The sequence below is a fragment of the Phaethon lepturus genome, unplaced genomic scaffold, assembly GCF_000687285.1.
Source record: "Phaethon lepturus isolate BGI_N335 unplaced genomic scaffold, ASM68728v1 scaffold17303, whole genome shotgun sequence".
Classification (NCBI taxonomy): domain Eukaryota; kingdom Metazoa; phylum Chordata; class Aves; order Phaethontiformes; family Phaethontidae; genus Phaethon; species Phaethon lepturus.
The window spans coordinates 48,275-61,601 of NW_010531396.1; the positions used below are offsets into that span (position 1 = coordinate 48,275).

The 13,327-nt window shown below is 36.1% G+C and overlaps 1 protein-coding gene across 1 annotated transcript in view; it reads right to left on the reverse strand.

The window, feature by feature from the left end:
* The window catches only part of CIT (citron rho-interacting serine/threonine kinase), a 60,814-nt gene extending 47,783 nt beyond the window's left edge, over positions 1 to 13,031 (reverse strand). Inside the window, exons 1-8 of the mRNA XM_010284550.1 lie at positions 12,936 to 13,031; positions 12,027 to 12,168; positions 10,594 to 10,769; positions 9,142 to 9,243; positions 8,797 to 8,939; positions 7,764 to 7,857; positions 6,168 to 6,371; positions 4,800 to 4,953 (exon numbers count right to left, since the gene is read on the reverse strand). Of these exons, the coding sequence (XP_010282852.1) occupies positions 4,800 to 4,953; positions 6,168 to 6,371; positions 7,764 to 7,857; positions 8,797 to 8,939; positions 9,142 to 9,243; positions 10,594 to 10,769; positions 12,027 to 12,168; positions 12,936 to 13,031 (1,111 nt within the window). The remainder of the gene's footprint in view (positions 1 to 4,799; positions 4,954 to 6,167; positions 6,372 to 7,763; positions 7,858 to 8,796; positions 8,940 to 9,141; positions 9,244 to 10,593; positions 10,770 to 12,026; positions 12,169 to 12,935) is intronic.
* Between the last annotated feature and the right edge of the window lie 296 nt (positions 13,032 to 13,327).

Here is a 13,327-nt window from a genome sequence, read left to right on the forward strand (position 1 = left end):
GCCCTCTATTTTTCATTCACTAGAAATCCATGACTAACACAGTCCAAAAACTCTGCTACTTTGCAACTTTACAATATTTGTATCAAGAAATAGTAGCAACTAAAAAGAGAACTTAGAAAGAAAAACACCCCTAGATGTTAAGTAGTTCTGAGCTGTCAACAGTAACTGAAGACAACAAGCAGAACCTCTTCAGAACTTTCAGGACACTGAAGAAAAACTCACTCAGGAGTAAGAGGGAATATCTTGAAGGAAAAGAAAAAGCTAGATCCACTCTCTCTGATTTTGTTAATTATTTGGTAGCTTCTTCATAGTTCTTTATTCCTAAGACTAGGAGTCATTTGTCTGATGTCCAAAATATCTACAGAATAAAAGGAGTAGTCTTGTAAAAACAAGCTGAAACAGACAAGTAATTTTGTTCTTCAATGTGGGTCACATGGTGACATAATCTCTAGTTAAATTATTATTTCTTCCTTAAAATCAGAGGACTGTCACAGAACTATAGTATTTTCAGAACGAGATGAAGATTGGTGAATGCAAATACATTGATGTGCTTATCAGTTGCTTCTTTAAAGGGAAGAATCCTTTAGTAGAGGTCAAGATAAGCCTCTGAGAACTAAATGTTAAAACCATGCCATCGCATCTGACAAAGTGAAAAATTTACACTTTTTTCAGGCTCACCCAAAAGAGAGGCAAAACTATTACTCAAAAAGACAGTAAACCCGATGCTTCTACTCGTACAAACTGGTTAGGTATAAAGACCTCTTTTTGTCTCCGAAATGTTACAAACGAATGTACATGTTCTGTTTAGCATTTAAAGTATCTTGTAGAGAACTGCATGTTTTAAAAAAGCCAATTGCTTGCCTAGATACCTCCCCACTTGTGGAAGGATGTAACCCTCTTCCATCTGTTCCAAAGAATGACTTTCAAAGGAAAAGGGGGTGTTGTAGGTTGCTGAGTTAAAAAAAAAAAAAAAAAAAAAAGAAAAGAAAAGAAAAGAAAAGAAAAAAGGGAAAACCAAAACCACCACACATACGCTGCAGTACTTTAACCAGTTCATCATTAAGATTGGATTAAACGCCTCTTATGGAACAAACCTTTTTTTAAAAAAAAAACAACAAACCTCTGCACTAGTGTGTGTATTTATGACTAGTTCAAGCAACATCGCCTTAACCAGATCTTTCCATCCTTTCAAAATAGTTTCATGCAAATTCAGAAAAGATATACTGCATTTCCCCTGGGACAGTGAAAGACTTAACTGAAATAGGAAATTCAGAGAAAATAAGGAACATTTCTTAGGAATAAAAATGTGTCCTTTCTTGATCTACAAGGTGATCTTTCTGAGGAAAAGCATCCACACGGCCTTTTTAAGTAGGTTAGGCATTACTCTTCCTCAGGCTTTGAGGCCTGTGGAAGTGTTACAGAAGAAAAATAGAAAATAGAAAGTCCAAGATATGTAATTTAAGGACATTTTCTCTAAGACCACTTAAAAAAAAGGGCATTATACTAGTTCTAACCATTCTATACAATATTATTTTAACATCTTTTCTGTTCTGTCAAGACAATGATCCAACACATACATTTCTGTTAATAAAAGTGATCTTCAAGCTGACATGAAAGTGATCTCCACTTAGAGAAATAAGTCAACACATTTTTCTGAAGGCAAGCATTTAAATGAAACATCACAATATTTAACTGTTAACATACTGAATGACAACTTGAGGTTCATAAGGATGAGGAAGAGTCTTGGACTTATGACCAATGAGATTTGGGTTTCTGCCTGTTTTATAGTAGAAGACAGACTAAAAATCAGTCTTCAACATTTTCTGTTTTTTTCAACATTCTGTTTCAAGTTCTTCTATTTGCACAAGATATTAATTCTTTACTTCTCATATATAGTTTCCTCGTGCAAGTCCAAATATGTCATTCCATTTTCAAGACCTTCTGGACTGCAGTTACAAAACAATTCTTAAAATGAAAGATTCTTTATGCTATGCAAATATATCACTCAGATGACAATAAAAGTCTGACCGTCTCTCAGCTAGCCTTCAGCAGGCAGACTTTTGGTTCCAAATTAAACAGCTGATGTAATTTATGGATTTCAAATAACAAAAGGTGATTAACAAAATCCCCATATTATATAAAATGCAACCTTGTTACTGATAACTCAAGTACGTCATTCCCCCATTCTCTACCCCGATTTTAGATACTTCTCAAGTACTCAAATAGTTCTGTTAGCAACTTTCCAGTTAAAATCCTGATCATTTAACTGAAACAGATAGAAATACATTTATTCTAGGTAAATAAATTCCAAAATAGTTTCAGAAAATTCTGTCAAGTAAATTAACACAATGTCTTGAAAAATTTGGTGGGGGGTGTCTGTTCTTTTGTTGGTGGGGTTCTTTTAGAAACTTTAGAAGTCATTAAACACCAGGAATCAACAAATACAGAGAGCAGAATCTATAAATATGTTTCCGTACAGTAGACCAAGGAAGGGGAAAATTATCTGTTGAGACAGATTCAGTTAAATCTGACCTTAGGTTTAAATTGGATTCTATTTCTGTAACTTAAGAGCTGCTTCTACGGATACATGCTACTTGAACCCAAGGAAGCTGGGAGGTTTTTTAGGGGCAACTATCTTCTGGGAAGGGGTTTAATGAAAAGTCAAGTGTTTCATAGGTTACCATAACAACAAAATGTAACACTGAAAAACTCTTTAATGACACATTCTTAACCAAAGTGGGTGCATTAAGAATGGTTATCCTGGAGCTTCCAGCGTGATAATTTAAATATCTGCAAGGCAGGGGTACCAATTTTTTCCCTACCTTTCTCAGTCTGAAATAGAAATAACATCATTGCTTTTATAAACTAGAGGGAAGTCTGACTGTGCTGACACAGAATTTATTTAACAATCATAGAATCATAGAATCATTTAGGTTGGAAAAGACTTTTAAGAGCATGGAGCTTAACATTCCATACTCCCAAAATCTTTGATCAAATTAACTTGAGGGAGAGAGATTCTTTAATCTAAGTCCTGTGTCCTCTTCCAGCACTCACTAGCTTCCTAATTTTCTCAGGCTGCCATTGCTCCAGTTAAACATCACTATCAGTGGAGGTCAAGATAAGAACGAAACCTTTAGCTTTTAGATAGTCCAGGTCAAACCCGACAAGGGTTTTGAATAGAATGACAGCAACACTGCTCTGAATAAACCAGCAAACGGAGAACCACTGCAGAGAGCAAAGCAATAGGTGACGCATTGAATCTGCTACTAAAAGCAAGAAGACTGCTGTGTTTTGTGCTAGTTACAGTGGGGTTTTATGAAGTATGAGACAACACAACAAAGTCGGGGATCAAAACTGCATGAATCTTCACAGTAGGTAGGTCCGGATATTACAGGGAATGATGCAATCCACTGGCCAGCTGCAGACAGAAATGGGATTTTAAAAATCCCGAATCTTTATTTCAACATTACAACAACATCAGGGCTGCCTACCAGCTTGTCCATCAGTATCACCATTGCCACATGAAATGGCAAAACACTCAGTTCATTTGTGCAGTAGTGAGAATACTGGACAGACAATTGCCAAGGAAACACCAGAACATATGCTCACATGCCATTTTTTTCCAGATCTGAGCTAATATGATCCAAAATTTCAGAAAAAGAAACTGGTGGCTTAGGCAGGGCTCTGGGGAAAGAAGGCAGAGTGACCTGTAGTCTGGGAAATGTATGCTAAAATGATGAAAAAGACTCAAGGCTCAATGGCTCTCAAAGGGCAGAAATAATGGAATTTAACAGAACAGCAGCTCCACAGGTTCAAAATTAATGAATCAACAGAAAAGTGAGTAAACATTCTGTGGAGCTGACAGCTGAAGTGCTGAGATAGTCATCAAAAGTAGAAGCACTAGCTTAGCAATTTATCATGGAGAATGGAGCACAATCATTGCTCTTACAGTATATTTGATAAAAAATATAAGGCAGATATGTTTCTTGCCCAGATAATCTTAGAGTCCAAATAATTTAAAACACTATCCTAGTCAAGTCAAGCACTCATACATAGTTCATCGATGATCTGTGAAATATTTGCTTTTGCCATGGAGCTGGTGCCTCAATACTTCCAAATACTAAATTCCATTGCTTCCATAGTATTAGAAACATTTTTCTGTATAGAAAATTATCTGCTTCACTAGTTTTATTCTATTCCTCGTGGAATGAGCAGATCTTTGACAAAAAAATTTGTCATATATTAGCTATATTAACTTTGCCAAAAAACTCCAATGCCCCTATGACCGCTGATATTTTATCACCTAAAGGATCTAAAAAACCCCAACAACCTTAAATGAAGTTGGATCACAAGCAATGAAAGAGAGAAAGCTGAAGACACAACAAAAAAATAATTAGATGAAGGCAAAATTAAGCAAATTGAGTTGGAAAAGGCATGAAAGAACATACTGACGCATTTTAATCTGAGGAAGGACCATTTTGATTTTCCAGTCTAATGCCTGCAGTAACATGGCAATTGCATCAGAAATTCACATAGAAGGGTATTAAACTTCATCTTACCTTATAGTTTTCTCCTGAGAGAATATGTTAACATATTCTGATATTCTGAAAGATATGTTAACATATCCCATCCCAAAACCAAAATTAACTGTTTTGTTAAAACACCTGCTCCAGGACACAGTCCTGTTTCATTATGAGTAATTATTCAGATCAAACACACCTGAATACTAACATTGTATAAATTTTCATGTTACCCAAAGAAACAGGAATTGTTTATAAATACAGTATTACTCTACTTACAGTTACGGATATTATTCCAGTCAATTTTAGAAAAAAATGGATGGCAGCAGAGTCCCTCATAATCCAGCCTTTCCTTCTGCCCACAAAGCAGGCTCTGGATCAGGTCAAGAAATTCACTACTAACTTTCACATCCTCTGGGAACTTCAGAAATCTCTGCATTAGAAAAAAAAGGATTTCTGCTCAGTAGGAAAACACTCCCAGAACAGTAAGATTAAGTTGCATTATTCTGAGATATGCTAGGCACAAAGGATAAATATTTATAGCATACAAATAAAAGCATTATGCATTTTTTACAAATAGGCTTTTATATGCATTTACTACAGTAAAGATAAGAACATAAGAACAACCATTCCCACTCAGACAAATGGTAGTCCCAGATCACCATCTTATGCTGAACAATGGCCAATGGCATACACAAATGGAAGAGTAAAAAAAGACACTTCCCCAGAAAATTCTCCCAAACATCCAAGGATTTGTGGCTTTGGATTCTCTGAACCGGGGATGATGTCTTTGTATTTGCCAGATCTCAATGGATTCTTATATGAATTTTCCTAGTCATTCCTTGAACACATATAAACATTCAGTCGCTGCAAACTTACAGCAAAGAGCTCCACAGCATGAGACTGCGCTATATGAAGTATCCTTTTTTGTTTGTAACATAGTTACTGCTGGCTACTTCCACTTAACTGTCCTAATTCCCGTATTAAATAGATAATAGGCAACCATTCTTTGTTCACTTTCCCCCAACTACACATGATTCTTTTTTTTTTCTTTCCTACTGACTCCTACCATTCTATGTGCTGCTTTTTGGACTGTTACTAAGAAATAAACTAACATTTGCATAGATTATAACATCAAGATACTATTCTTGAGCCCACCACTGCATAAAGTTGGGATACTTTTCCCGTCATATGCATTGTTTTATATTTATTTACACTAAATTTCACATGATGTTTTAATCATGCAGACACTCAATATCCTCAAGTCTTCTTGCAGCTCTTCATAGCTAGCCCTCGCCTTTACTATCCAGAAACACTTATTAAGAACCAGAAACCTTATCAATCCACAGTTCATCCTTTCAATCCCTTTTCTAGATTATTTTGGAAATGCTGCAATTACAGTTGCATAAGATGGACAGCTACATCTTTTTTCATTCATGCAGGCAGATGGCTATTTTTAGACGCTCATTAGAAAAAATAACCTGGTATCTACAATACAGAGAGAGATAAAAACAATATAAAGCATACATTCTACGTATTTTATGAACACGACAAAATAGATATCCATAAGCTTTGTTTCTCAACTGTAAAAACATAGTCTTTAGTCACAGCCTTTTTACTCAAGAACACGGGAGGAGTTCTCTCTACCTGGAAGTTCATGATGTTATTGAAAGTTTTTGCTGAAGTCCCTTCGGCGAACGGAGATCTTCCATAAATCATTTCATACGCAATGACTCCTAGAGACCACCAGTCGCATTCTGGACCATAAGAAGCTTTGCCATCCCCATTCAACCCTGTTAGCATTTCTGGTGCCATGTAGTCAGGTGTGCCAACAGGTAGCTTAGCATTTACCTAGAAGCAAAAATACACCAAGTGAAACTACAGCACTTCCTGTTCATTGTGATCTTGGTAATAAAAAAACAAACAAACAAAAAATCTTTGTTTGTTTGTTTTTTCTTCTTTTTTTTCTTTTTTAAGTAAGAGACAATTTGCACTCCTCCAAGTGAATTTTAAATAAGTAATTTGAAGCAAGGCTGTTAAGCAAAAAAAGTGCAAGGTTAAGGAAACTGCTGATAAACAAACAGAAAGCAAGCCATTTGGTGTAAAAAGAGTCAAATCACCAGAGTTAACTGTTACTAGAAAGCACAAACAGCTGAAGTAGAAAAGCAGCATTCTAAAAAGCACAGAATTACTAAACACTGATGTTTTAAGCAGTATACATACTCTAGCACAACTGCTTCAACTAGCATTAACAGGGACATCATAGCTGAAATTTCAAAATTAGTCAAATTTAGACATAAATATTCCCTGCCCTCATTCCATTCTGTGTTATTCCTACCTTTTTACCTTGTGTTCATGACGAGCAAAGTACTAGTATTTGAATTTCTGGAGTGCTTAGAAAAGGTAATTCAGGAGCCAAAACTGTAATCATTTTTGCACTGATTGGCATAAAGAATGAAACAAAACAGCAGGCAGACTAACACAAAAACCTTAAGATGACTGAAAAGATAACATTAAGGAAAAATCTAAAAGAAAAACTTAATGCAGAAAAGCACTGAAAAAGGAAGAACAGGGAAAACAAAATATTAAGAGTCACAATACTAAGAAAATGCTATGAAAAAAATAAAAACTGTATAACAAGACAGGAATCTGCTATAGAACTTCATATTGTCGCTTAGATATGTTTTAATTTCAAATTATCACTTGAAATGGTATGCAGTTACCTAAATTTACATGCAAATTATAAAAAAAACCTCAACCAACTCACAGCTTTGAATATAGTGCTTTCTGGTGAGTAAAGCCCAGAACATTGGAATGTGACTCATTTCAATTAAGAGCTCCCTGGTCTTCAATACTGTTACAATAAACACTATTTTCAGTTCAGTTTTGAGCAATTATAAATCCAGGTCCTTCTTTAAACACAGCATTGAACAGTTGTAAGAATCTCTAGAAGTATGATTTTGTATTGCAGTGCTGCACCCTGAGAAAGTAACTTGCCTTTACCTTACTTGTGTACTAAAATTTTAGTAAGCAAATATGTATCTACCAAGCTGCAAAAGATACTCGAGCTCATGCTTGAAAAGCCATTCATAAATGGAAAAATATCACTGTGAATAGATTCCATACTGAACAAGAAAGGCAGAAGAACAAGGTGTAATCAAGGAACAGATAAAAAGTTAGTTTTCCCTTTTTGACTGGACTATCCAAACAAGCCATAGACAAAGTTTAAATCCACATTATTACCGCTTTGTTCACTGTCATTTTGGCAGCTGACCCAAAGTCCACCAGTTTAATGTGTCCTGTTCGGTCAATAAGAACATTCTCTGGTTTGATATCTCTGTAAGCAAGAAGAAAGCAATCACTACCTTTCCATATCATTCCCCACTGTCACATCTAGATAACAAAATATCCTTATTCAGCTACACTCAACCATGTGCTCAGTTGCATAAAACCTTAACAAGTGGGAGTCTTATTTCCAACTGTTGTTCTGTTTCCAAGCAAATATAAAAGTAGTAAAGTTCCCCTTATTTCATGGAAAGGTAGTAATCATTGACAGAAGATGGAAAGAGAAGGTGGTTTTGCACCTTGACTACATTGTAACTGAGTTACAGTAAAGTATTATGTAGCTTTCTTCACAAATTTCCTCACAACTTATTTTGTACATCTTTCAAATCCAGCCACCTACCTCGCATTAGAAAGCCACAGCCTATGCTCTAAGTGCAGCAAACTACAGCTGCTTGGAATGTAAAATACTTCATAGCATTTCCAAAGCCTCAGAATGGAATAAATTTATTAAACACCAATATGATTTGAAAATGCATGCAGTAACAGCCTTCAAGCCTTGATACGATCTTTAGAAAACTGTGGTATTTAACTACTCCAACATCCTATACTGCCATGTTTACCAATCAGCACACAACAAGTTCTAACAATTACACTAATTTCCCATACTACTTGGTGCTAAAAGCAACAGTCTCTGGAAAAGATTTTAATTTTTCTAGTGCCACATTAAGGCTTCCTTTTACTAAGCCTCCAGAAAATACATCTAACAATCCTTTCTTGATATTAGTTTGAACTTTACATCAAAGTTAATGCCTTTAGCTACAATTATAGTTGGAGTCTGATTAATTTTCTAATTTTCTCTTCTGATACAGCATGGAAAATACTGTCCTGAAAGAGGATGGAATATCAAAAAAAACCAAGAATGCATCATTACAGAACACTTTTTCTGGAATGATACTGATCAAATATTATGTGCAAAGCAATCTTTACCTACCGGTGTACATAACCCATCTGGTGGACACTGTGAATGGCTAAAACCAACTCTGCAAGATAAAACTGCACCATACTCTCATCTAGTTGGTCCTCATATCGGTTTAAGAGTGACAGTAAGTCCCCTCCAGGCTGATACTCCATAACCTACATGAAATTTTAAAGGAACAGATATAGTTCACATATACAAAAGATATTCCATTCAACTCCTCCATATTACATGGGACACATGTCAAACAGTGACATGTAATGCAGGAAAATTTACAGAAGGTGAGCACACTTCAACCATCACATTGTTCTTGGCAATAGCATTCAATAGAGGAGAAAAGAAACAAAGACTAGGCATTACCAAGTACAGACTTTTCTTGTCTTGAAATGCATACTGTAACTGTGGAATCCATGGACTGGTGCTCTGAGATAATATGCTGCGTTCTTCCTCAAAAAATGACACCTACAAGAAAAGAAAGTGTTATATCATGATGAAAATGAGTTAGAATACATTGGAATCCCCTAGTTTTAGAAAGATTTGAGTCTGTGCCAAAGGTACACATCACAAAAAAATTACACAGAAATATTAAATGCTATTTCCTTGTGATGTGCACCTTTAAAAAAGTAATTTTATTCCTTTGTGTTTTCTGTTGCCCTCACACCTTCTGTTGTCTAGCTTGCTTTCAACTGAATAGCCCCTGCAGCAAAGGCCAGCTTCCCTTTCAAACTGATGAAGCATCTACCAGTCTGGAGTGCAATTTTGATTGACCTCATCTGGACTGGCTCTAATAAAATAAAACTCATCTCAAAAGAAAGAGACAAGCAGAAAAGAAGCTACAGCAATTATGGGGTAGTATAATTCAGTAATAAATTCATTGTAAGGCATTAAAATACAAGGCTTTCTTAAAATCATCCTTTAGCAACTATTTAATTATTCAGATGTGCAGCCAGAAAACAAGAAATTAATTTTATTACAGAGATACTGCAAGTTCATTTAGATCAACATTCCCTATTTTCACTGACTCGCACTCAACAAGACTGAGCAAGTGTCATACTGAGGGTAGTATCATACTTTGCTTTCTTGTAAACCTATGCTGTAGCAAGAGTAATTTTAGTTTATCATCTTTTCTGATACCACAAACAACGCTAAAGGATCTCAGGAGCAACCTAACTGCACCATATATTGGGAATAACTGATGCAGATATATTGCTGTATAAATTCACAAGGTCTTTCATGGAGTATCTCTGTCCCACTTCTCATCTCATGACAGTAAAAGATTAACTTCTGTTTCTCACCAAACTATGATAACAACCTCCATTATCCCTTTTTTAAGTTTTCAAGTAACACATTTCTCAAGCTAGTGAGAGGCTCTCCATAAAAAAACAGCCACCACAGTTTGCCTTTACACCCACTCTTGACATTCTACATTGCTCTTTAAAATAAAAAAACAAAAAAACAAAAAACAAAAAACTCAATGAATAGATTGCCTGAAAATTCAAGCCAACATCAAGCTGACCAATACTGACCCAATATTTTCTTCATCTGGTTTTTCTTGTCTTCCAATTAGATGGCAGGCTCTTTAAGACAAGGGTCATTTTTTGGTTTGGATGGCACCTCATCCAATAGATTCACAGTCTATGACAATGGCTTTTAAATACAGTAAAACCATACACAAATATATTATTTCACTGAAACGTAGGATGATCCTTCTCAAGATACACTTTTAACTTAATTCTAATAGCAGTGACAAAAAGGAAAAGTTCAAAAATTGTAACTTATTGTTCTACTATCATAACAGAAAAATATACATACATGCTCCTGTGCCAACAAGGACTCCTTGCTCATCACCTTCATAGCGTATACATCACCAGTAATTTTCTCTCTTACTACTTTTACATCTGCAAAGTGACCACAGCCAACCACATTCTTTACTTCAAAATCCTTCACGCTGGGTTGCAGGTCCCTTAATTCAGCTATAGTCTCTGAATCTACAAAAATAAAAAACTTATTTTTACATTAGCCAATTAGCATTTCATAACAAACACAATATCAAAAACGGGGAATAAAAAAAACAAACCCATTTAGTTCCAGACTCTCAAGGAATATTGAATCTTCTTTAAAAAAAGCTAAAAAGCATTAAAAAAAGCATAAGAACTAGAAAAAGACTGTATTGATGCATAGTTAAGACTGAAATATGGTACTTACAAAAGAATCAGGAAATGTTACGACAGTTCCCATAGCAACCATAATTCTGTCCCATTCATGCCACCATAGGCTGATAGCCTCTTTTGTTTCTAATTTCTTTCCAACCATCCTTTACCAACACAAAGTGTATTCTCTAAATATGAGGGCTTTACCCAGCCGAGTTCTACGAGTCAAGTGGCAGGGTTTTCTCTGCCTGTAGGAGGCACTAGTCTATTGTCTAACAAATAACCGCAGACATTTATTTCAGCTACTCGGTTCAAGTTTTCCATTGACTAGTTTCCACCAGCATGCACTGTAACAATCATTTGCTCACTGTAGCTTGTTCTAAAAATTCTTCAGACTAGCAGAAAATTACTCTCAGCTAATAATATCTAGAAACTGTTGGATGGAACTATTATAGAGAGAAGTTACTTTTAACAAAATGGCTTTCTAGTACATCCAATAGAAAAATTGATGAACCTTTTTTTTTCTTTTCCCCAAAAAGAATCTGACTACATTATCAGTAAAATGTTTACTCCAACAGAAATTACATTACTGAAGCACAGAACTACTATTTACAAGTTACACATGCAAAATTTGGATAACACATGGAATCCAAAAGATTATTTCAATCTGAAAGAGCCAAGGATTACCAAGTTCCTTTCTAGAACTTTTTTCCTAATACCTCTAGTCACTGTCCTGCTCTCAACTTCTGACATCTTTCTCTTGTGAATACTTGGAGCTTTGCTGTATGCAGTACTCAGACACTTTTAAAGAAAGTACCTCCTCAAGTATAAAGATAGCACTGACTAAGAAGGATGCACATTCGAGTCACAGCACTTCAAAAGTCACTTGCATTTGACCTTTTTGGACCTGAACAAAGCCTTACTAAGATTGCCAAGATCCCCTTTGCAATGTTGAGTCTGCCACAAAAAGCCAGATGGCTCAAAGTCCTGGCTACAATCATTAATGAATCTAAGCAACTAAAGCATTATTTAAACGTTCAGATTCTTAAGAACTGTCTCAAAATGACACCTGAAAATTAGTCTAAACAAACTTACACTTCCTGACAAAGTTGCCAACATGTTTAATTTTCATTAAAGCAGGGTTTCTGCATTCTTCAAAAAGAACGAATAAAGAATCAAGGATGACTTCCCGGGAGAGAGGAGACATCTGCTGTTGAGTCACAAAGAGTGGCTTCCCCTGGAAAAAAAAGAAGCAACGGCAGATGGAGTCTCTGACAACAATGAAAAGCATCAAATCAATAACATATGTATACAGCAGAGTATATATTATCCATTTAAAAATCACTACTACTTCAGAAATTAGACAAATGATACAGAAGTATGAGGTAAATATATCAACTCCCTACGCCTATCTGTAATAGCAGTTACAGGTATTTTACTTTTAGACAAAACAATCCATTAAAGATTGTTAAAGTTCAAATCACAGCTTTCTTGAAACTATCTACATCCTACTGACAACTCTGGTCTGACTGGCTTTTTTCCTGACATTGCACCACGTGGGTTTTTTCATGGTACAAATAGTTTAAGCAATCAGTATCAATATTAGCTCTAGAAGGAAAAGCTGCTGAGCTTCAGATGATCAAATAGCAGCTGGTTAGGTAAATCCACCTCATGACAAACCCTCACCTACATCACCATGAAAAAAACTGTGGATTACAGGACACAGAATGCAATATTCCATCTTTATGGGGGAAAATCCTCTCAGGCTAAAACATCAACAGGTGCACACAAACATAAGACCAGCTATGATCCACTGAACTTTGTGCAAACTAGATACATGCTTTGAACTTCAACAAGTTGTCCCCTTTTTTTACCCCTTCCTCTAAAGAACCACACAGGCACTCTTTGAGTGTCCCCACAAACAAGCAAAACTGTGCTTTCATATGCTGGGTATGGACACAAGCAAAACCGAGGTCAGCTAATCCCAGGCCAGATGCTCTTTACCTGAAAGAGCAGATTTAGCCGAGAAATTCGGCTGGTGATGGGTTCCATCGGTCCTGCCTCTACCGGATTTCGGGCACTGCATTTGAACTTCAACATCTTTAAAAGATCACCTGAAAAAGATAAAAGGGACTTTCAAGCAGAGCCACTTTAATAGATGACTTTAAATTAAAAAAAAGGAGGTGGGGGTATAATTTCAGCAACTTTTTTTTCCCTGGAGACAAAATTTATTAAAACTTGCAAGCTTGAACGCACCCGGAGCGTCACAGCAATTAACGTGTTTTTGGCAAAGGCGGGGAGAGGAAAGGCAGCAGACGGAAAACAAACCCCGGCGGTACAGAGCCCCTCGAACGGCGGCCTTTGCGCTTCGCGGACCCGCCACCGAGACGCAAGAG